Source organism: Sinohyriopsis cumingii, chromosome 8 (genome assembly GCF_028554795.1).
Source record: "Sinohyriopsis cumingii isolate HCF-2022 chromosome 8, ASM2855479v2, whole genome shotgun sequence".
Classification (NCBI taxonomy): domain Eukaryota; kingdom Metazoa; phylum Mollusca; class Bivalvia; order Unionida; family Unionidae; genus Sinohyriopsis; species Sinohyriopsis cumingii.
Window position 1 is genome coordinate 4,841,975 of NC_142968.1, and position 26,608 is coordinate 4,868,582.

General features: G+C 35.8%; 1 protein-coding gene across 3 annotated transcripts in view; it reads left to right on the forward strand.

The window, feature by feature from the left end:
• The first annotated feature begins 6,213 nt into the window (after window positions 1-6,213).
• LOC149792881 (uncharacterized) overlaps window positions 6,214-26,608 on the forward strand; it is a 38,821-nt gene continuing 18,426 nt past the window's right edge. The window contains exons 1-4 of one of the 3 annotated variants that reach the window (XM_089966246.1): window positions 6,214-6,272; window positions 15,138-15,354; window positions 18,347-18,515; window positions 20,792-21,001. In XM_089966246.1, coding sequence (XP_089822372.1) covers window positions 15,178-15,354; window positions 18,347-18,515; window positions 20,792-21,001 — 556 coding nt within the window. In that variant the 5' untranslated portion in view covers window positions 6,214-6,272; window positions 15,138-15,177. Of the gene's footprint in view, window positions 6,273-12,375; window positions 12,418-15,137; window positions 15,355-18,346; window positions 18,516-20,791; window positions 21,002-26,608 lie in introns of those variants that run through there. The other 2 variants (XM_089966247.1, XM_089966248.1) reach the window with 2 other exon arrangements.

A 26,608-nucleotide genomic window follows, 5' to 3' on the forward strand; every position in this document is an offset into this window, starting at 1 on the left:
TATGAATCTTTAGACCCCTAAGGACCACTACAAAGACAGTAGAACCAGGTATCCATTACAAAGACAGTAGAACCAGGTATCCATTACAAAGACAGTAGAACCAGGTATCCATTACAAAGACAGTAGAACCAGGTATCTTGGCAGAAGAATCGGGAAAAGGCACCCACTGTAAAGACAGTGGAACCGGCATCTTGGCAGACGAATCAGGAAAACATGCACCCACTACAAAGACAGTGGAACCAGGTATCTTGTTAGACTAATCTGGATAAATGCACCCACTACAAATACAGTGGAATCAGTTATCATGACAGACAATTGAGACAAATTATTAGAAAAAAATATTCGACCCGCCTGACATTTGCTTCATTGGCGTCATAAATGAAATAAATATTTTAAATTTGTTTTTTTCTCCACAGTAAATGCAGTTGTGTTAAATCTATCGTTTCCTGTATACTTTTACGCACGTCTCAGACTTGTAGGCACTGTTATGTAGCAATCATTATATTGCTAGAGTAGTGAAATGTAGTGTACTTCATGGAAGAAAATATTGTAGATCATCTGTTTCAAATTTCAATGGTTGCCAATAATTTGCGCCAATTTTAACCGTTGTGTTTGATCTTAGATTTCTGGGCGAAAAAGCAGTAGTAAGATCGCAGCAATGCTGACAAACTTGCACCGATGAAATTTTACTTGCTGATTTATGTACGCACGTAAATGATCTAATTCGATTTCCATGCAGCTTTACTAGCTTATGCAAAATTCGGTGTGTATTTGTATGCGTGCATGCACCTCTGTGTGCGTGCGCGTGTGTATGTTTGTATGGCGTCAGCAGGATATTGAAGCAAATTGTTTTAACCTTAGGCGACCAGGACTGATTTAATGGTTCGATTCGAACAAGCATCCTTTCGGTCGCGAGTGAGGCATTCTAACCACCGAGACACCCTCGTGTTTGCGTCGACTGGTCACCTAGTACGGCATGAAGTGAGCACACTGGGCGTATTCTACATCCCTGAACCAGCACGGGTTGGAATGCTAGGACAGGCGAATTGACCATTTTTGTTTTCGGGAGGTGCACATTTTGGCTCACATCAGTGCCAGAAAGTTTATTAGACTTTGAGATTTCTTTTAGTTGTTCCAATAAAATCAAGTTACTCTAAGTTGTTTAAAATCGATCATTATCTCCCCTCTTCCTTTCCGATTTCAGTAACTCCGGATTTCTCGTACCGCTTTTGTAACAATGTCCTGGAATCGTTAGTACAACTACAAATACTGAAACTATACAGTATATTTGTACGTATATCTATGAAATTAGGATTCATATAAGTATAGTACTGTCGTTGAAAATTGGTGCGTTTGTATCTGAGACGATATCATTATTTTGTTTAAACAGACTTCGTTAAAATACACTGAGACACGAAAGAACAAGTAGCCTATTTATGTTGGTAAAGCACCATTACGGGGTTTCTTTCATTAGTTCACGGAAAAGTTGAACGATTATTGGGAAGGGACAAACGTTTCATTTACTTCATACTCGTTGTGGGATTTCTACTCTGTTCGTCCGTTGTGTTTAATGCATAGTCTTTGTAGCATTTCCATTCCGTTCCTCATTGTGTTTAAGTCATAATCGTTGTAACAGTTATACTACGTTCCTCCCTCGTGTTTAATTCATATTCTTTTTATGATTTCTAGTCCATTCCTCCTTTGTATTTAATTCAGAAGCTTTGTAGCATGTCTAGTCCGTTCCTCCGTTGTGTTTAGTTCATGTTCGCGATAGCTTTTTTAATCAGTTCACCTTGTATTTAATTCAGAAGCGTTGTAGCATGTTTAGTCCGTTCTTCCGTTGTGTTTAATTCATGCTCGCAGTGGGACCCCGAGTGGCCGAGTGGTCTAAAGCGTTCGCCGTTACGGATCACTGCCATCTCACCTCTTTCTGCGCCGGTTCGAGTCTCAGATTCAGCCAATGTAGATATGTGAGAAAGCATGCCAGTAGCTTCTCGTGGGTCGGTGGTTCTTTCCGGGGTTTTCCCGGGTTCTTCCTCCACCATTAATACTGGCCGCCATATATGGCCTATCGTGTGCTGAAAAATGGCGTTAAACCCCACAACAACAACAACAACAACATGCTCGCAGTAGGCTTTTTAATCAGTTTACCTTGTGGTTAATTTATAATCGTTGTAGCTTGTCTAGTCTGTTCCTCCGTTGTATTTAATTCACAAACGTTGTTGCATGTCTGGTCCGTTCCTCCGTTGTGTTTAATTCACAAAAGCGTTGTAGCATGTCTAGTCCGTTCCTCCGTTGTATTTAATTCATGTTCGCGGTAGGCTTTTTAATCAGTTTACCTTGTGGTTAATTTATAATCGTTGTAGCTTGTCTAGTCCGTTCCTCCGTTGTATTTAATTCACAAGCGTTGTAGCATGTCTAGTCCGTTCCTCAGTTGTATTTAATTCACAAGAGTTGTAGCATGTTTAGTCCGTTCCTCTGTTGTGTTTAATTCATGTTCGCGGTAGGCTTTTTAATCAGTTCACCTTGTGGTTAATTTATAATCGTTGTAGCATGTCTAGTCCGTTTCTCCTTACGTTTAGTTCAGAATTAGTTCTAGTAGTACCTCCACTCTTTCTTTCATTAAACGGCATATATATAATTTTATTTCGTACTAAAACACATTGTGCACATACTTTTTATACATTTTTTTATTTTTTAAAATTTAAAATGGGGGAATAAAGATTCATAATTTTTTTTTCTTACTCTCTTTGAAAACTTCGGTTGTAATTACAATATTTTAATGATGATTAAAGTGACCAAGACAGGTATTTGTACGTTTGACTCTCATTAGATGACCAAGACAGGTATTTGTACGTTTGACTCTCATTAGATGACCATGACAGGTATTTGTACGTTCGACTCTCATTAGATGACCAAGACAGGTATTTGTACGTTTGACTCTCATTAGATGACCATGACAGGTATTTGTACGTTCGACTCTCATTAGATGACCATGACAGGTATTTGTACGTTTGACTCTCATTAGATGACCAAGACAGGTATTTGTACGTTTGACTCTCATTAGATGACCATGACAGGTATTTGTACGTTCGACTCTCATTAGATGACCATGACAGGTATTTGTACGTTCGACTCTCATTAGATGACCATGACAGGTATTTGTACGTTCGACTCTCATTAGATGACCATGACAGGTATTTGTACGTTCGACTCTCATTAGATGACCATGACAGGTATTTGTACGTTTGACTCTCATTAGATGACCATGACAGGTATTTGTACGTTTGACTCATTAGATGACCAACACAGTCTCATTGGACACCCTGGAACATGTAACCATAGTCGAACAGAGGTGCTCGGAAGGCAATGGATTTTATAAATAAAATTCATTGGCAATTCACGCGCTCATAGCACCCAGCGTTCCTGGAACTTAAAGCTTTGTTATTTATTTGATAGTCAGCCTAAATATCTAAGTAGTTTAAACAGTTTGGATTGTTCACAATAACATTATGCAATAATGTCATGTGTGTTTATGCCCTTGACATGAAACAAATACCATGTTCAGTGCGTTCCATGAAATTCAGTTTTTGTCTCTGCTATAACAAAACTTTGAAAGGAAAAAATCGTGAAAACGGGACATGGTACAAGTCAGTTTATGTCAGTCGGAGTATATGTTTGTTTTGTTTACATTCATGTCTGTTTATTTGTTTGTTCGTTTGAATTCATCTGATGCAAGGTTGATACTTTTAGGCATAATTTGATTTACCGTTTTTTTAGCTGATTAAGCATACCTGGCTGTAGTGATGTACCTTTGTGGGCCCGCCATTATGACCTAATTATCTTGGCGTCAAAATCGAGAGTAGATTAAGGGAGCCAGAAGGCATACAGGTAAGCGGCTTAAATAGGAAACATAATTTGCCTGCTTTAATAATTTTATCGTAAAAGTGGATACTTTTTTCTTGAAAGTGGCCCGCAGTTAGTTTGCTACTTTTATACATTGTGAATACGTCGCACACACGACAGAAAACCAACTACTGTTATTGACCGTGAATATTTCGCACACACGACAGAAAACATACTACTGTTATTCATTGTGAATATATTGCACACCCGACACCAGTTATTATACTGTTATATACATTACAATATCCAACAAAATTTCAGCCATCTGACATTAAAGTAACATAGAGGCGTGCCAACATTTTTTCATTGTGCATATTGCAAATGCAAGCAACTTCACCTGTCAATCAGAAGTATACACGTAGAGCCCCCCCCCCCCCCATGACAATATAACTATTATTATTATTCCATGATTTTATTTTGATTGTATACTGAAACATTCAAGTCCCAAGCATAAAAAAAGTCGTTGTGAATAATTTAAATGTTTCATATCACACAGAACAGCATTCATTAGTAGCACAGTCCCACAGTAGCCCCCCACCCCCCAAGTAAGCTATTTTTAAAATGCACATTGTATTTTCTCCACATAGCAACCAGTGTGATGCAAAAAAAACAGGAACACGAAACTTGCTGAAATTTTTCATGAGATGTCACTAATAAATGTTACTGTTTGAAAAGGAATAGAACAGATTAGGTTCATGGAGGTCAGAGGTCAAATGTTTGCTTATTCTCCTAACACCAACATATGGAAGTGAGCGAATATGCTTTTATCAAATTTTCCCGTTGATTTCATTACAAATGAATGAAAAGAAAGATTTTCTCAAAATTTTTCTTTCACTTAATGCAATTCTAAGGCGTCTAATTCCCCCAACAATTAAAGTTATTGCAATGCCACGAGGCAAATGATGAAAGCAAGAGCAAACATAAACATAATTAGCTGATTTTCTTGCATAACATCAATAATAATGTACCCTTTTGTTGAGAATATCATACACGATGGTATAAAAAGAAGGAAATAAATAAATAAAATTTCTTTAAGGTGGCGTTCTACACTTTTATAATGTGCATAGTGTTAGTTTTTTAAAGACATTTCTCAGGATGTCTTCATTTGCTATCTTTGCTACTTAAAAAAGGCATTTTATATCTTATGTATTGTATAAAAAACTTTAATATTGTATCGTTATTTTTGGTATATGATTCATGCATGTAATTTGGGTTATAGAAAATACAGGTTGGCTTTACTTCAGATGTGCATTTATATAAACGCTGGTCATTTTCACGTACAGGACTTCAACGGTAAATTTGTTTTTAGAAAAAGCCACCCTATGACTTTGTCAGTTTTCACAAAAATAATTTATGACTCATTCCTTTCATTTTCCGAAGCTTGTGTTGTCTAGTCTGGCGATATTTGCTTTCCCCACTTAAACAAATGCTAAAAGATAGCGTACTTCAGACTAATTCAGGTGTATGTTTTGCGTGTATCATGTGCAATCGCCACAAGTATAGTATCCAAAGAAAGTTCAGGCAAAGTACATGTAATTGACAAAGAGATATGCCACCATTTTCTTCATGTGTGTGGCTCCGGGTGGTCGAGTGGTCGCCTTTACAGATCACTGACGTATCATCTCTGTCGGCATCGGTTCGAATCTCAGCTTGACCGACGTGGGTGTGTGAGACAGCTTGCATGTAGCTTTCGGTGGTGTTTTTTTTTTTTTTCCCGGGTTCTTCCTTCCCCACGTAGTCTGGCCGCCATCTGTAGCCTATCCCCTGCCTTTTGAATCCTATGTGCAACACTGCATTTTAAGCTTTTTTTATCCGCGAGAAGATTGATTGATTTGTCCATCCGTCCATCCGTCCATCCATCCATCCATCCATTCATTCATTCATTCATTCACTCGTTCATTCATTCATTCATTCATTCATTCATTCATTCATTCATTCATTCATTCATTCATTCATTCATTCATTCATTTATATAACAGTGTAACAGGACTGGACTTTAATTAATGGGGGATATAAAATTGTGAAGGGCATCCTAGCTATTTTTACGTATTTATCAAGAAAACGTTGAAATTCATTTTAAAACTCCCAAAAGAAAACAAAACAAAACAGCAACAACAACAACAACCAAAATAAAACAAAATAATCGACATCACTTGATGCGAACGGGTCTTGTGAAATCATCAATAATACCACGGATGTGTTACAGTATTTCTACCAGTCATGTCACATGTCAAAATTGAATCCCAAAGTTCACGTGCAACTGATGACTTTGCATAACCTTTCCGTGCAAGCGTAAGTTTCATAAACAAAATCGATTTCAACCAAGCAAAGGACGGCTGAGCAATACATTTAATTGTCAAAGCTAAGTACGTATTATGAAAATTATATATATATATATATATATATATATATATATATATATATATATATATATATATATATATATATAATTTCGGTTAGTAATGAATTATTATTACAGAGTGGGGTTACAGGAACAGAAAATCTATTTTTGGTTTCATACGGTGTGAAAAACAATAGGGCTTGTGTCCAGATTTTTCGTACTAAGGTCACTGCAACATGTTTTTAGGAATATGAGTGAAACATAAGCTATAGATTACAATTCATGTCCACCATCGTATTGCCCAAAGTGTGAACATAAACCATAAAAGGGTCGTTAAAATAAGTAATGTGAGACTGGCCTTCTCTTGAAGCACAATGGGTATCGGGACACAGGGGTTGGTTACAAAGAACATAAGGAGTATCCGTCCATGAATCAATGGATGGGGGTTCCAACCTGTAATAATACATGTTAGAACCCCCATCCCATGATTCATGGACGGATACTCCTAAGTTTATTTGTAACGAACCCCTGTGATCGGAAAGATGTCGGTTTACTCTTGATAAACAATTCTACTGCCGACTGTCTGGGGAAAATTATCACTGAATCACATCACCGTTCTAACCCACAATTTTTTAAATTTTTTAAAATTTCTTTTGCGCATTACCACATTAGTGTACATTAATAAATATACGACACTTGATATTTCAAGTATTGATTTGTATAGACATTCATAACTATATGGCACTTGATATTTCAAGTACTGATTTGTATAGACATTAATAACTATATGGCACTTGATATTTCAAGTACTGATTTGTATAGACATTAATAACTATATGGCACTTGATATTTCAAGTACTGATTTGTATAGACATTAATAACTATATGGCACTTGATATTTCAAGTACTGATTTGTATAGACATTAATAACTATATGGCACTTGATATTTTAATTATTGATTTGTATAGACATTAATAACTATATGGTACTTGATATTTCAAGTATTGATTTGTATAGCACGTGTGTGTATGCATGTATGTATGTTTGCATGTATGTATGTATGTATGTATGTATCTACGTATGTGTGTACGTACGTCTGTCTGTCTGTCTGGATATATGACTAGGTAGATTATACAGTAGCTTAATAGGCAAATGCTTGCAAATAAATTTAGATCTAAGAAAGTGTGTAGGCATGCAGGGATGTACACGTCTGAACTGATCATATGACATATCAGGGTTCCGTCACTACAAAAATATGTTTGACAAAAAAAAAAAAAAAAAAAAAAAAAACACACACGGCAATTTACCTTTGAGGCGCCCCATTTCTGCTACAGAAAACAGTTTTGCCAGTTGCGAAGCTGCCCCAAATACCGTTCAGAATTTATTTTGTGAAGACTTATCCCCGTTAGGCAAAGGTGAAGGTCAAATGCCATTACATTTCATCTACAATGAAAGCTGTTGACGGCGCCTCCATCGCCTGGTGCCCTGGGGAATTTGCTCGATTACCCCTGGAACCACACTCCTGCATCATTTTAGAAGTAGGTCAATATAGCTTATGTTTTACTTGGGATACATTTTCTTTGATATCCATTGGTTACATTCATCATGATCGTTACTTATCATTGCTAGAATTGGTGATGTATTTGCGTTTAGCATAGAGCCCCACAAATGTTTGGCATATATGCACACTATTCAACATAGAATTGTGAAACTTGTTTAGGAAGTGCACCTTGATGGGTTCTACACAAATGGGTACTTGATGGCTACAGCACATCAGTTCCATCTGGTGTTTTAATTGTACTTCCTTTATTTATTTTTCTATCAAAAGCCAGAGACAGTCACACTAATAAAACCCAAAACACTATCATCCAAATTTAATTTTTCACCAAATACTGTACCAAATTATTTTGTTTTTCTTGTTTTGCTGAAAGATGCTTTCGCTTTAGAAAGATTACATTGTGTGGCAAGCTTAAGCGACTCGTACCTTTTCAAGGAGTTTTAACCCTTCCTGGGTAGGTTTTAAAACAAAGTTCCGACCTTAAATGACATTGTGATTGTTTGCAGGTTTCAATTACGATTCCTCAAATATGTGAAACAAAAACGTTACCAGGGAAACAAGTCACTATATATTTTAAAGACAATGTTGTAATTTCTCTAAAATGTTTTAAAATAATTCTGATTCCTGAACGGCATCCAGTTGATATTGCGGCTCTTTGGTCTTAAATTAAGTAAAACAAAGAAGCAAGCGATCAAGTAAAATTAAAAAATAATCTATTGCTTTAAGTTAAAAAGTGAAAATTTAAGAGGAACTAATTGTGAATTAAATCCTAAATCATAGATGCGCTATCACAAGTCCAAAAGTGTAAAGCGTTCAGAAAGAATTCAACTATTGAAAAGACTGATGTTACGATTGTCCTGAATATGTTAATGTACCAACAGTCTTGATATATCACACTGATTTAGTCATGAATGCTTTTGAAAGAATTCACAATATTTCCAAAGTATATTATATTCTCCGACTGAACATAAGACCTAACAGAAATGAATGAATATATATATATATATATATATATATATATATATATATATATATATATATATATATATATATATATATATATATATATATGTATGTATGTGTGTGTGTGTGTGTGTGTGTGTGTGTGTGTGTGCTTCTTGTGCAGATTCTATTCCTGGGGAAAGGTTGTGACGCCTAATCTCCACATTACATTTAGCATAATTTTTAGAGATGAAAGCAAAGCATTTGTGAGAGTGAAGGGTCGAACTTAATTTCTGAAGTTACTGATAAACAGAGATGTCCAGTTTTAGATTGCAGTTCATAGTTTCTTCAGCATCCAGGTCCCTCTCATGCATAGTGTCATTATCTCGCTGATATATCTGTTCGACTATGGTTGCATGTTTTACGGTGTACAGTGATTGGTGGTCTTGATAAAAAGTGAACATAGAACTGAATCAGGTGGATTGATACACACAAAAAAAAAACAAAAAAAAAAATCGCTGAATTTTCGCAGCTGTTATTTTCGGGAAACACTTTTGATATTCCATATAAATGCATTACTAAAAAATTATGTCCAACAGACCCATATCATTTTATTGTAATATAAATACATATGTGATTTTAATTTATTTTTAATTGTAGCATTATTTAAGAAAACATATTTCATTTCATAAAATGGTGTGGATGATCTGTTTAGACACAAAAGTTTGGAATACGAAGACGAAAATGGAGATAATCATACTTCATATAGAACAAGTAAGGTTAAGTATTAATGTTAGGTAATCGATGCCGTGGCATAAGTGGTTATATCGTCCTCCTCGGATGTGAGAGGTAGAGGATTCAAACCCCAGCCGAGTCATACCAAAGACTTACAAAACTGGCTCGCTAGGTGCTCAGCATTAAGAGGTTAGTGTTAGGACTGATCGGTCTGGTGTCAGGGTAAAGTGGCTGGGCGGGACATGATGCTACATGTTTGTGGCATGTTGTCCCAGTGCTATACATCACTATAAACTGACACATTGCAGACATCGTAGCGATATGACTCGAACTGCTAAAGCTACGTTCAAGTTCTAACACATACATAGATGTGAGGTCAATACGATACAACAGTAAGTGCCAGCCAAAATATGGAAGTGGTGGCAGGCAATTTGCATCGATTTACAAGGTGCTCTTACAGGGTTCGAACTGTATCCTTTTGTATGTAGCGTTTAAACATATGACGAAGGTTTATAAACCACGATCGTGCGTTTCTATAGTAAAAGCACGATGAGAATAAAGTTTTCGTACCATGTCGACAACAGTTTTAGTGATCTGTGTAGATTGTGACAGTTCGTGTACTGTGTGTTCTAAGGTAAATAACTAGGTGTTTAAATGCTTATAATTATACACGAGTAATTTCCCTTGCATTTTCCCGCCAAGCCTTTAAAGAACTGTATTTTTGTTGTTCTAGGGTTTAACGCCATTTTTCAGCACAAGATAGGCTATATATGGCGGCCAGTATAACTGGTGGAGGAAGAACCCTGGAAAACCCAGGGAAGAACCACCGACCCATGAGAACTGTGTATTAACATGTATTGTTTGCAGTAGCGAATATGAAACACTCGGTCATATTTTTGCATGCATCATTAATAGGTCAGAGAGAGGAACGCATACTAAAATTACAATTTACTTGCTGGGTATATTTTGCATATTAACTCGCATGTATCCTTATGCGACAACACAAATACATAGCGCTAAAAATTACTAGCCCAGTGCGATGCTGTTTTACACTAACCAGCAGGTTCGAGTTGGTCCATTCATATATTTGTACATCTCCATTACGTATCCCTACTAGAAAACACTAAAAATTACAATTTATTATATACTATGTTTCACACACTGCTATGTGCATAAGTTAAAAATTAGAAAGTGTATCTTTACTTGCACCGATAGACTGTAAAAAGAATTAGGTAAGCACACATACAATAAGAATTGATTTTATGTGTACACGTTATGAATAAAGCAATACAGCTGCATTGTGTGGCATTCAACAGTTTTATCTTGGAGGTGTCAGTATTTTATGAGCGTAATATTTATTGAAGAGAAGAAAATGTTCGATCTGCTGATTTCAAATATCAAAATTAATGCCGTGCGATACTTTCGAAAAGACGCCTGTGGTACAGATATTTTCGATGATGATATCGTCGCGATAAGTGGCTCTGTTTGAATCACACGCACACCCACACCCACCCACACACCCACACACAGAGCGACCTCAGTTTCACATTTTGCGGTCTTAGGATGACTGTTGGTGTTGAGTTCACCAAATTTGTTTTGTAGCACTCTGTATACATACCCTTAAACCACAGTTCATCAAGTTTGGCGAGGGATGTCCTTGTTACAAACAGGTCGCTGTTGCTCATATTTCATGCCACTCTGCCTTGAGCTCAGTGTGAGGCAATGTTCACGACATAAATCTCTTGCTGTATGATTCTGTGAATCGCAATTACTATCACACCCTTTCAGCAAAAATAAAAGTCATTGTGGCCTACATTTAATACTGCATTGGCATATATTCAGCTTTTATTTTTAGCTCATGACGACATTGGAGTGTTATCCATTATATCATACTTCTATACCTGGATTCATGAAATGCGAGGAAGCGTTTTGGTCAGTACTACATTATCTTAAACGTAGGTGATTGCGACCCATATTTCGCATTTGAGTTCCCTTTTGTTCAGTTAATGCGACCCATACTTCGCATTTGATATTGACCTTGGTATAGTTTGTTTCTTTTCCTGTTCATGATTTAGTAATTAAACCAGATGATTAGATACATATCATATAGTACTACCCCCCATGTCAAATAATGTTGATGTGACCTATATTTTATATTTTCCTGGCGTAGGTTAAGTTGTTGAATTTAGCTAACATACATGATACATGCTGCTCTCTCGTTAGTATAGTAGGTCAATATCGACCATACTTGTTAGGTATAATTCTTGAAGAATTGTTTATTTAAATTATTAATTCAAATTAGAAAGTTCCTATTAACTTTTTGGACTAAAGCACTACTTTGCGATCAGTGGGAACTCATTTGATAACATTCTGGATTGTATGATTGTGATACATCAGGACAGTCAGTATATCAGGACAGCCAAGACTACAGGTACATCAGGACATTAAAACTCTTGGCACATTGTGACATTTAAAACGATTGGAATTCATTCTGAACATGATACTTTTGGACTTGTGATATACATTTAGAATTATCTGGGACATTATTCACAATGCTGTTAGTGTCTCTTAAATTTTCACTTTGTAATTTAGAGAAATACATTATTTGCCGATTTCAATTGCTGGATTTTATCTTGTTTCTGATAAATACTTTAAGACCCATATAGTGGTAACAATATATATATATATATATATATATATATATATATATATATATATATATATATATATATATATATATATATATATATATATATAATCAGTTAAGATTCGAGTTTAAAATTTAGAAAAAATTAGCAGTTCAAATACAAAGATAAAAGTTTCCATAATTATCTTTTGTTAATAATGGTGCCCAAAGATCTAAATTGTCTGAATTTATTTTTATGCACGAAGGTGCTCCAGATGCAATTGGAGACAATATAAACCAAAGATGAGGTAAATAATTTTTTATTACACTTTGGTTATGTGAAGTATCACCTGTAGTAGCTAAACTAGGATATAATCAATATACGAACTATTCTGATACCACTGGCTGTCATTCAAAGGTTATTCGAAGTCTGTGACTTTCACACAGTACAATATAGGGGTCGATAATGATAATTTGACAAGCAGGTATAAAGAACACTAATGTAAAAATCTACATCATACAAACCAATGCTCCAATTCAATGTTTTATATTTTAAATGCTGTGTCACAGTAGGTAGGTAGATGGGTGGGTAGGTTGTAGATATGTACAGTATGTTAGCATAAAGCTGTATACTTAGTGTTGATAAGAGTTAGCACTAAATTTTGAATAAAAAAAAACTACAATTTGTAATGTGAAGAGAAAATATTGCAAGCAATCTTGTTTCATTTGGGGCCTAAAAAGTTGTCCGAATTTATTTATGCATGATGTCAACCGTGGCTACCGGAAAGCAGTATAAGCTACGCAGAACTGAGCTATTTAATCACCGACTGGACTATTTCGTCTGCATTCTTCCTCTTATGACACGGTGTTCAGTAGCTACAAATTTTATAAAAGTCATTTTATTCTGATCTACACACAGTACACATTTTTTTTACGAGATCCATCTCTTTAATTTAAGAAATTACATTTCACATTAAATTTACCTTTCCGTCTAAATATGCCTTGCAATGAGACTTTGCTATGATTTCTGACTCTGATGTATATTCGTTTAACTTTCCCAACTTCCTTGCAAACAAATACATGGTGATGAAGACAAAGAAATGAAACACGTTGTTGGCAAAGAACGTAAAATGGTTACTCTACAAAAGACCCAAACAAGCATAGAGTTAAACGTGGCAGACAAATCAGGAAATATTAACAAAAAATCAAGATAGCAAAGGCTGAACGTATCCAAAATTGAAGACTATGAAACAATACACATTACACCTTCGATGCACAGCTCAGAACGATCCATTATCTGACAAGAAGGCGTGCCTTGTATACGTCTTGTGCTAAAGCAGCAAAATGCAAATTTATCATTTTTTTAGCTTTCCTTTTTATCTTTCCACGTGACTTAACTAGCGATCATATTACATACGCATAGTGAATATAACACCGCACACAGTAACTTTTTCAACCGTGCACTTAGTGACTACTTCAAGCGTACAGAGTGACTGTTTCAAGCGTGCAGGTAAGGACTATTTCAAGCGTGCACGGAGACCATTTCAAGCGTGCACATTGTGACTATTTCAAACGTGAAGTTAGTGACTATTTTACACGTACACAGTAACTATTTCAATCGTACACGTATTGACAATTTTAAGAGTGCACATAGTTACACTTTCAAGCGTACACAAAGTGACTATTTCAAGCGTACATATAGTTACATTTCAAGCGTACACATAGTTACATTTCAAGCGTACACATAGTGACTATTTCAAGCGTACACAGTTACATTTCAAGCGTACACAGTGACTATTTCAAGCGTACACAGTTACATTTTAAGCGTACACACAGTGACTATTTCAAGCGTACATAGTTACAATTTAAGCGTACACACAGTGACTATTTCAAGCGTATATAGCTAGATTTTAAGCGTACACAGTGACTATTTCAAGCGTACATAGCTAGATTTTAAGCGTACACAGGGACTATTTCAAGCATACACAATGACTATTTTAAGCGTACACAGTGACTATTTCAAGCGGCTCTTCTGATTAAGCCGCACAAAGCAAGTTGTCAAAGTCGTTTTGCATGCTTTGTGTTTTGATATGCAATGTTCAAACCAGTTTCAAATTCCAGAATTTAAATTTATTTTCATTATGTAGATTTTATCAGATTTATTTCATGTATTGCAGTTACATTTTAAGCGTACACACAGTGACTATTTCAACCGTACATAGTTAGATTTTAAGCGTACACAGTGACTATTTCAAGAGTACATAGTTAGATTTTAAGCGTACACACAGTGACTATTTCAAGCGTACATATATTTCAAGCGTACACAGTGACTATTTCAAGCGTACACAATGACTATTTCAAGCGTACATAGTGACTATTTCAAGCGTACATAGGTAGATTTTAAGCGTACACACAGCGACTTTTTCAAGCGTACATAGTTACATTTTAAGCGTACACAGTGACTATTTCAAGCGTACATAGTTAGATTTTAAGCGTACACACAGTGACTATTTCAAGCGTACACATTTACATTTTAGGCGTACTCAGTGACTATTTCAAGCGTACATAGCTAGATTTTAAGCGTACACAGTGACTATTTCAAGCATACACATTGACTATTTTAAGCGTACACAGTGAATATTTCAAGCGGCTCTTCTGATTAAGTCGCACAAAGCAAGTTGTCAAAGTCGTTTTGCATGCTCTGTGTTTTGATATGCAATGTTCAAACCACTTTCAAATTCCAGACTTTAAATTTATTTTCATTATGTAGATTTTATCAGATTCATTTCATGTATTGCCGTCTGTAGACAGCGATATCTTTTTAATTTACTAGCATATTGAAAAGTTTCAACTCAGACAACAACTGAACAGTAAATTCAAGATTACACTATGCCAAAATGTGACTATTAATTAATTCTTCCATATTCCCTACTAATTATGCTTTATAACTTTTATCGAAGATAACCTTGCTATTATATCATCAAGAAAAATACATGTGTTTTATTGGTTAGTGTTTTCTTCATTTCAGATAACTGACAAAAGTTCCAGTTTTGTTTATGTATTAAAAGATGTGGAAAATTTGTACAAACTATCGGTTTGTTATGATAATTATTCTGGGATTCCTGGATGGTGCCCTTGGGCACGGCGTACTTGTTGATCCCCCAGCCCGGAACTACATGAGCGAAGCTGGTTTTGATGTTCCAGTCAATTACAATGGTAACAGTCTAAACTGTGGGGGAATGACGGTAATAAATCCATTTTTGATATGATGTATATTTACCTGTTTTTCTATACGTACCTCGGTCTCTCTTGTCTCTGATTCTTTATTGCTGTCTATACCAGTCAGTAGATTATTTAGGCTTCGTCTATAAATGTTTATTGCTGTCTATACCAGTCAGTATGCTATATAGATTCTGTTTGTAAATGTTTATTGCTGTCTATACCAGTCAATATGCTATATAGGTTCTGTTTGTAAATGTTTATTGCTGTCTATACCAGTCAATATGCTATATAGGTTCTGTCTGTAAATGTTTATTGCTGTCTATACCAGTCAGTATGCTATTTAGGTTCTGTTTGTAAATGTTTATTGCTGTCTATACCAGTCAATATGCTATTTAGGTTCTGTCTGTAAATGTTTATTGCTGTCTATACCAGTCAGTATGCTATTTAGGTTCTGTCTGTAAATGCTTATTGCTGTCTATACCAGTCAGTATGCTATTTAGGTTCTGTTTGTAAATGTTTATTGCTGTCTATACCAGTCAGTATGCTATTTAGGTTCTGTCTGTAACTGTTTATTGCTTTCTATACCAGTCAGTATGCTATATAGGTTCTGTCTGTAAATGTTTATTGCTGTCTATGCTATTCAAAATGCTATATAGGGTCTGTCTGTAAATGACTTTTGCTGTCTATGTCAGTCATTATGTTAGTTAGGCTCTGTCTGTGCGCTAATCCTTGCTTTGTTTATGTTTATGTTTATGTTTCTTGCATTTGCGTCGTTTATACTAGCCGCCATGTATCGTGTGCTGAAAATGGTATTAAAGCCACATAACACATAACCAAATCATATTAATAAATATAAAATATATATTGTGGTAAGTCTCAAACGGGAACTGTATTGTACATGTGAATTAAGCAAATTAATTAGATGAGTGGACTTCATACTGCATGCATTTAGTCTGTAGGGTCTAATCAAGGTAACTATAGGAATTATACATGTACTAGAGTCTGTCACTTCCATGCTGTTCCCTGGTGTTATTGTTATGAGTTTAACCCTCTCGATAAGCTCATGACAGTCATTATATTTGGTGGTGAAAATGCACGGGAAAGCCACAGCAAGAACCACATGCCAAATGGAAGCTACTAATAAGCTTTGTCATATAACCATGGTGATCGAGCACGAGAATCGAACCCATGCGGACCACCAGTGGGCGCAGACTTTAACCTTGTAAAGTATGGCCTATACGGGTGAACAAGAACATAGCTTCTAAAGGACATTTAAGAACATTGACTAAACAATGCATATAACATTAATATTTAGATTTTATTGGCAGTAGAGGGCGATTTTGTTCCGAGTTATAGAATATATGAACATAGGAAGCTTTCAACATAATTTTAGTGTAGGATAAAATGAGATAGGATGTATGTGACGTACGAACGATTATCAGAAAAAAACAACCCCAAAAACAACGAAACATAATCTCTAATGAGCTATAGACATTACATAAAACAAACAAGCCATTACAACGAGCTTGATTTGCAAGACATACAATTACAGCGAAATTCATGTACATCGACCGAGTTTAACAAAACGCACAAAAGCATGAGCAAGCAAAGCATTTTTAAAGGCAGTGATTAAAAGTGGATTCAGTATCTGGATAAATTAAAAACACAATTTTGATAATTTGAACCAAATTAAATAATGGTAAAGGTTTAAATTTAAAATAAATGCAGAAGCGCCAAAATGACGACCCAAAAAGGCTGATGTGATGCAGCGTTCGCCTTGATTGCAAAGAAAGGAGCTAACATTAACGCCTGATAGTACATAAGACAAGGACAGATAAACAAAAATACACTAACACAACAATTAGCCGTCGTGATCATGGCGAGGGTGAGCGGGCTGTTATTACTTAAAAATATTACATGTACATTTTTTATCGTTCCAGTATATAAATAAAGATCGAAACGAATTAAAATTTGATTGCATTTCTAAAGTCATTTGGTAGCGATGAGGAATTTGAAAAAGTGTTGTCGTCCTAGTTCTATCAAGAGCCGTATGTAATAAAATAGAAGATATTGACAAAAAGCTTAACAAATAATGGTATGAGAATCGACCGCCTAGTCTGTTGCTATTTTATGAACTCAGTAGAGTGCCCTTTCGTGGATTTATACGGTAATGTTGCTTTTTATTGTGAGTTTTGTCTATCATGCAATGTCATAGTATGCGTGTATATATGTCTGTTTGTATGTGTTTGTGTCAGTCAGTCTGTATGTATGTATGTATGTATGTATGTATGTATGTATGTATGTATGTATGTATGTATGTGCCTGTCTGTTGTTGTTGTTGTGGGGTTTAACGCCATTTTTCAGCACACGATAGGCTATACATGGCGGCCAGTATTAGTGGTGGAGGAAGAACCCGGGAAAACCCCGGAAAGAACCACCGACCTACGAGAAGCTACTGGCAAGCTTTCTCACATACCCACATTGGCTGAATCCGAGACTCGAACCGGCGCAGACAGAGGTGAGATGGCATGGATGGATACATGCATGTTTGTATTTATGTCAGCACACTACTCCAATATGGTGTCAATTAAAAGGTAAATTATAAATTAATAATACAATAATATAATACTGTACAATAATAGTTTAAATACACAGATAAAAACATTCAGTTCGAAAGAGGCCGAAATTTCGTTGTCAATATCACTTTTACATGAATATACTTTCTGCATGATACTTCATATTTGCAGTTGCTACTAAATGCTAGTAAAAGCCTTAAGACGGTGACAACATGGTGTATAACTCCTTTAAATTCCACCTGTACTACTCCCATACACATAACGCCGACCTTATTCGTGCCTGTCTCTTACAAAACCTTTCATATTGGTCCATCTATTTGCCCACCTTTCTGTTAACATCTTTGTTTCTTGTTCATTCATGTCACAAAGTGCCCCAATACGAACGTTTATCATCGGTGAAGCAATATATTTCCTTTTAGTGCTATTTCGAATATTTCAGAATCAGTGGCAGAAAAATGGAGGAAAATGTGGACTTTGCGGAGACCCGTATCAAGGACCACGTCATCATGAGGCGGGCGGTATTTATGCCACAGGGACTGTGGGAAAATGCTACCCGGTAGGCACCAGGCCAGTCTCAGTCACAGTCAAACTTACAGCATACCATGGAGGTGCGATCATGTATTAATCCTATGGTCATGATGCTTGGTCTAACATGACAAGGATATTTTTCCGTATAGTAATACATGATTTACTTCAAAAAATAGGTCACTATCGTCTATATCGCGTACATTATTTAATTTGGTAAATTGATGTGTTTTGGTTTAGTTTTAGGCGCAGTTCATAACATATTGATAACACATGGTGATTGTATGCATTTATGACGAGAAAAGCTGGACAATGTGGTCATTTTCCACGTTTTTACAGACTACGCTTGATATTACGGTTAAGGTCTTTTCTCTTATTCTTCTTTTTATCAGAGGTCATGAAACTTGATAATTGCGCGTATTTCTGTGACTACTATACATTTTGTTTTCAAAAGCAAATCACGGTAGCCTACATTTCTGGCATCCTTGAGCATGGTCGATTCTTGTTAATTGGGTCAGTTTTCTGGCATCCTTGAGCATGGTCGATTCTTGTTAATTGGGTCAGTTTTCTGGCATCCTTGAGCATGGTCGATTCTTGTTAACTGGGTCAGTTTTCTGTCACTGTTGATGCTGGTATGACTTGGGAAGGCATCTGATTGATTACTGCAAACCTCTGCACAAGAAAACCGCTGAACTAAACATTTTGTTTTACGTTATTTAGAACTGAGCTAGTTTGTATGTGAAATATATTATACGTCGTTGTTCATGCTAATATTTTGACGAACGATAAGTGGAAGCTTATACGAGTACTACACAGTGAGTACTACACACTGAGTACTACACACTGAGTACTAAACACATATTTGAGTACTACACAGTGAGTACTACACACTAAGTACTACACACTGAGTACTACGCAGTGAGCACTTCACAGTGAGTACTACACACATATCTGAGTACTACACACTGAGTACTACACACTGAGCATTACACATATATTTGAGTAATACACACCGATATACTGCATACATATCTGAGTACTACACACATATCTGAGTACTACACACTGAGTACTACACACATATCTGAGTAATACACACTATCTTAGAAAGAAGATGCATACTTTGGTGGAGTAGCCATAATGGTGTTTGTAAACAAATTATATCGCAGTACTGAAATTAGAACACATAAATGCAAGTAAGAAACTTTGAACAAATATTCTACAAAATACAATATTAAATGAAGAATTAGTCACATACATTTCATGTATTTTCAAAATGGCAGCAGATTTTTCTATTAACTTGAAGCGGAGACCTGGAAACAAATTGCTCTGATTACAATCCAAAACGGGAAGTTAGTGTTCGAAACCAGAATTATGGGTAGCATGGCTAAATGAGGGTAAAGCTGGTTTCTCCCAATACAAACCTACCCTCCATTTGGAAGGCATGACAAGTATTAAGTATGTCACACACACATGACAAGTATTACGTATGTCACACATACATGACAAGTATTACGTACGTCACACATACATGACAAGCATTATGTACGTGTCACACACATGACAAATATTAAGTACGTCACACATACATGACAAGTATTAAGTACGTTACACACACACATGACAAGTATTAAGTATGTAACACACACATCACACATATTAAGTACGTCTAACACACACGACAAGTATTAAGTACGTCACACACATAACAAGTATTATGTATGTCACACACACATGACAAGTATTAAGTACGTCACACACACACATGACAAGTATTAAGTACGTCACACACATATGACAATTATTAGGTACGTCACACACACATGACAAGTATTAAGTACGTCACACACACATGACAAGTATTAAGTACGTCACACACACATGACAAGTATTAGGTACGTCACACACACATGACAAGTATTAAGTACGTCACACACACATGACAAATATTAAGTACGTCACACACACATTGAGTCTCAAAGAAGGAAAGAGAAAATAATCGTAATAAATGCTACTGTAAATATCGAGAATTTATTGATTGACGGACTTTATTCGGTCTGTATTGGATTTTGTTTCAATTTTTTGAAAAAGAATATAAGAAATAACGCGCTGGAGGGCAACATTTACGATTCAGTGTTCTTTCATTGTTTTTGTTACCACCAATTTGGTTAGCAATGACTAGTTACATAACTGTAGAACAATTGTACCAACCCAGTTTTATTGATCATAATTTCAGTATTTGAACGGTTTTCTGCGTTATGTTAACGTTTAACAATTACAGTTTGTTTCTTGTTTGAAAATATAAATCATAGCCATATCACTTTTTTTTTTTTTTTTTTTTTTTAAATCTGTAATATAGGGTACTTCGAGTTCCGTTTGTGTGCACAAGACGACCCGCACAGCAATATAACCCAAAGTTGCTTGGACCGGCACGTGCTGACGATTTCTGGTACAGGAAGCATCAAGTACGATATAAACTCGATATTCCTGGAGTACTATGTGATAAATATAGATCTACCCGATGGCATCACGTGCAAATTTTGCGTTCTACAATGGAAGTACCACGCAGGTTTGATCTGTCTACAGCATGATTGTCTTATAATGAACACACTATCGTAATTCAAGTTCTAGAGTTTGATATTGAAGAAAGAAAAAAAAAAGAAAAGAAGTGTTGTTCAAATAATTCTACACACGCGCCTGTATTGTAAGGAAATGTTTTTAGCCTGATTTGATGATGACATGCGATTTCCAAAACAATTCTTGCCGCGTCTCAAGTTATGTCTAGCCCGGCATGGCAGAAGCATGAAATAGCCATGTATTTGTCCTCCGTGTGCGAGTCCGTCCGACAACCAGGTAGATGTTAAAGATTCTAAAATTAAACTTAAACTTATTGTTAATGTTGCTTTACTTAATGTATAAATCAACGACGGGTATTGCAACACAGAAACGTCTTGTTTATTAATTGGGAACCTGTTTTTTATGGTACAAATAAATCTGTATAATTAATGTCTTTGGTGCTGAAGAATCTGCCTTTCGTGGTACTTGCACGTCTGAGTAAATAATGTCTTCGGACAGTAGAACCCTTTTCTCGTGGTACAAATATATAATGTGTAAATGTCTTCTGGCAGGTGAACCTAGTTCTCGTAGTACATTTACTTCTGTGTAAATAGTGCAGAAGAACCATTTGAAAACAAACATTAACTTCACTATCCCGATTACATCATTGAAAGCTATACATAGTGATCACCCTGGAGTGCACACGCATATCCATTTCGATAGTCTCAGACGTAGATAGACGTAGCCTTAATGGTAGATAGCCGTAGCCTTAATGGCAGCTAGACGTAGCGATACACCAAGAGTCCACGTACATATCTATCAGATTGCCTTAGCAGTAGCTAGACGTAGCGATTCCCTTTGGAGTCCATGTAAATATCCATCCAGGTTGCCTTAGCAGTAGCTAGACGTAGCGATTCCCTTTGGAGTCCATGTAAATATCCATCCACGTTGCCTGAAAAGAAGCTAGATGAAGCGATCAGTCTGGAGCCCATGTACATATCCATCCAGACTGCTTTATCGGAAGCTAGACGTAGTGACCACTCTAGAGTCCACGTGCATGTCTGTGAATCAGTCCGTCTACGTCTTAGATTTAGAATAAGGCTGAACTTGTTTTGTTTATGTTTTCTTTGGGATTTGGTTTTCTCTTTAGGTAAATAAAATGTGGGTTCCACAGAAACTGAGTCCCATGTTTCTATTGTATTTCCTAAGAACATCTATTATATTTATTTCTGAGATTTTTCTGGACATTTGCTAACAAGTGAAGAATGCTACTTAAATTGAACATAAAGCAGCATTAAAGCCTAAACAAAAAAATATATAGTTAACAAGTTCAGCTTCTTCGTTTTGACGCATAATGACAAAAGATACAGGTGGACTTCGTTTGGTCTCGGTAAAGTCAAAATTGCATTGAAAATTACAATCAGCTCATTCAAAATGCAGCTTTTGTTATACATTTCATCTTAATATATGTTGATTTTCTATATGCTGTCTTCAAGTTAGAGTCAAACATAAATAGGATAGTTTTGTTGATTCTTGACTTATAACGTATGCACTGGATGCGATACAAATTTAGAACAATGATGAAAATGTACCAGGAACTAAATTAATATAGGAATACCTGGATAGCATAAGCTTTAGTGAACACATTTGTTTAATAATTAGGCATCCTCGATGAATTCATAACTAATTCAATTATGCATTTAAATGAAATTAAAAAACATCAATAAATCATTTTGAGTATATTTTGAGGACTGAAAAGCTGAACAAAAATATGAACTTTTCTGTTGAAAAGGTTTGAATTATTAAATTTAGAATGGATATATGTCTTTATATTACCTTTATATTACATCTACTATACATACGAATTTTCAACACAGATCCAAAGCTTTTAACGTCCTTGAACATTATCTTGGATACAGACAAAGCTTGATTACAATGTTGTTAATCAAGCGTATTTTATTTACGTTAGGGTACAATTGCAGTTTGACTAGGACACGTACAGAGATGGTTATGTTCTTCCAGTTTGGTGGGATCGTTGTAATGTTTCCAGAATTTGTTACTATAACTGGATTAATTAGTTTGATGGGATCGTTGTAACGATTCCAAGATTTGTCGTTATAACTGCATTAAGGAACCATAGTAATGATTTCAGGATTTGTATCTCGAAATGAAATTAATTTATTTGATAGGACTATTGTAGTAATTTCAAGATTAGCATTATAACTGGAATTTACTAGTTTGATGGGATCACAGTTGTGATTCCTAGATTTGCTACTATAACTGGAATTAGTTTAATGGGACGATAGCAATGATTCCAGGATTTGCCACTATAACTGGAATTAGTTTAATGGGACGATAGTAATGATTCCAGGATTTGCCACTATAACTGGAATTAGTTTAATGGGACGATAGCAATGATTCCAGGATTTGCTACTATAACTGGAATTAGTTTAATGGGACGATAGCAATGATTCCAGGATTTGCCACTATAACTGGAATTAGTTTAATGGGACGATAGTAATAATTCCAGGATTTGCCACTATAACTGGAATTAGTTTAATGGGACGATAGCAATGATTCCAGGATTTGCCACTATAACTGGAATTAGTTTAATGGGACGATAGCAATGATTCCAGGATTTGCCACTATAACTGGAATTAGTTTAATGGGACGATAGCAATGATTCCAGGATTTGTCACTATAACTGGAATTAGTTTAATGGGACGATAGTGATGATTCCAGGATTTGCCACTATAACTGGAATTAGTTTAATGGGACGATAGCAATGATTCCAGGATTCGTAACTATAACTGTTTTAATTGTTTCTCAGTCATGACAAAAAGTATGTACTATGAACACTTTGGTCCATTTTTACGGAACAGTGTTTCATTTGTCTATTCAAGATGACATATATATATGATAAGGCTTATGGTGAGGATATTGGTCTGGTGAATGTTGTGGAATGTTTATGGCCCTGAAGACATCAGATTCTAAATATCAACATTCTCAACATTGTTCAAATATCTTCTGGCCATAAAATGAAAAATTACGTGTGGATTTACGGCACTCCGTTTGATCACACGGTGTATATGACAACAATGTCAACTCATGTCTGGATTTATGGCAATCTGTTTGATTCCTAGAACTATACGACAATTGAATGTCAAATTATGTCTGGGTTTATGGCACTCCGTTTGGTTCTAAGGTGTATATGACAAATGAATGTCAAATAATGTCTGGGTTTATGATACTCCGTTTCATTCTAAGGTGTACATGACAATTGAATGTCAAATTATGTCTGGGTATAATGCACTCCGTTTGATTCCAAGGTGTATGTGACAATTGAATGTCAAATTATGTCTGGGTTTATGGCACTCCGTTTGATTCCTAGAACTAAATGACAATTGAATGTCAAATTATGTCTGGGTTTATGGCACTCCGTTTGATTCCTAGAACTATACGACAATTGAATGTCAAATTATGTCTGGGTTTATGGCACTCCGTTTGGTTCTAAGGTGTATATGACAAATGAATGTCAAATAATGTCTGGGTTTATGGCACCCAGTGTGATCCCAAGGTGTATATGACAAATGAATGTCAACTCATGTCTGGATTTATGGCAATCTGTTTGATTCCTAGAACTAAATGACAATTGAATGTCAAATTATGTCTGGGTTTATGGCACTCCGTTTGATTCCTAGAACTATACGACAATTGAATGTCAAATTATGTCTGGGTTTATGGCACTCAGTTTGATTCAAAGGTGTATATGACAATTGAATGTCAAATAATGTCTGGGTTTATGATACTCCGTTTCATTCTAAGGTGTACATGACAATTGAATGTCAAATTATGTCTGGGTATAATGCACTCCGTTTGATTCCAAGGTGTATGTGACAATTGAATGTCAAATTATGTCTGGGTTTATGGCACTCCGACCGTTTCGGTGGCCTAGTGGTTAAAGCGTCCACCTCAGATGCGTGAGGTCGTGGGTTAGATCCCCGGCCGAGTCATTCCAAAGACTTAACAACTTGTACCTACAGCTGATTCGCTTGGCGTTCAACATTAAGAGGTTAGTGTTAGGACTGGTTGGCCTGGTGTCAGGATAATGTGACTGAGTGGGATATCATGCTACATGTCTGTGGCATGCCACAGTCTGGATGGATATGTACATGGGCTCCATGTCTGTGGCATGATGCCCCAGCGCTAGACATCACTATAAACTGTCACACAGCAGACGTTGTAGCGATATGACTGAAAAATTGTTAAAGCTACGTTAAAAATCCAAATCACACAACACACTTTATGGCACTCCGTTTGATTTCTAGAACTATTTGACAATTGAATGTCAAATTATGTCTGGGGTTATGACAGTTCGTTTGATTCCAAGAACGATACGACAGTTGAATGTCAAATTATTTCTGGTTTTATGGCACTCCGCTGTATATAAAGATGTTAAGGTAACTAATATATATGCAGTGTTATTTGTCCATGGATCTCAGTATCTTTTATATTTCAACTTAAATTTAAATAAGTGATGTACTTTCTCTGGATCAATTTATTGAGAGATTTGAAATACCATTTTAAACTGGGCAGGGAAGGCATGTTACATACAAAACAGCCAACTTTGGAGGTTTTAAGCCACGTATTGTGACATTATATCACTTAAAAATATTCTTGTTTACATATATCAGAATTAAATAAGATTTGTCTTTCAGATGAAATAATTTGTTTGCAAAATTGTATACTCTCGGGCTAGGATGTTTAAAACCAGTCTGTGTCAGTGAGTTGTAAGTATGGCAAGTGAGTCTTTGTGTTTTGGACCTTATATTTGTAACCAATAGCATCACGCGTGTGGACGTTGCATTTGTAATCAATGGTATCACACGTGGTTAGATATTTGTAACCAAATGCATCACAGAAGCCTCGTCTTAGACAGATTGAACACTGAAGCTAACCACACTGAAGCAATTACAACTAAACATCACACTTACGCCTCAGTGCTGCTAAAAATAAAGAAAAAGTATTTTGTTAAATATACGCAACACTTTGCATCTCTTCCAGGTAAAATTACATCGATTGAGTCATTGGCCTTCATATTATCATTTCTTTCATTGAGTCAGTGGGTCAAAATGAGTTCTAATAGGAAATCGTCCTTGCTTGGTCTATTATTTTCCTGGAGATTTGCTAACCAGTGAAGTATAATTATCGTGTCAATAAAAACAGAAATAAAGCCTAAGCAAAAAATAAAATATTTATTGAAATCGGCTTTATGGCTTTTCTATAGGATGACAAAGAAAAATGGTGTGATAGGACCCGTTTGGAAAGGTGACGTACAATAAAATTTAAGGTGGTTCAATCAGTAATTACTATTTTAAGAAAATGCAAAATACCCATATCTGATATTTTGACATGGTATATCCACCGTATTAGATTGACATGTTGTATCCACCACATTACTTTGACATGTTGTATCGACTACATTAGTTTGTCACATAATACAATATTCGCAGTGTAGCAAATGAAGGAAATACATAAAGGCGTAAGTCAATGTAGTCAGATGTGTTTTAAGCATTGAATCAGTGTTCTCTTGTTTCCAATAAAGTAGTTTAGTAGTTTT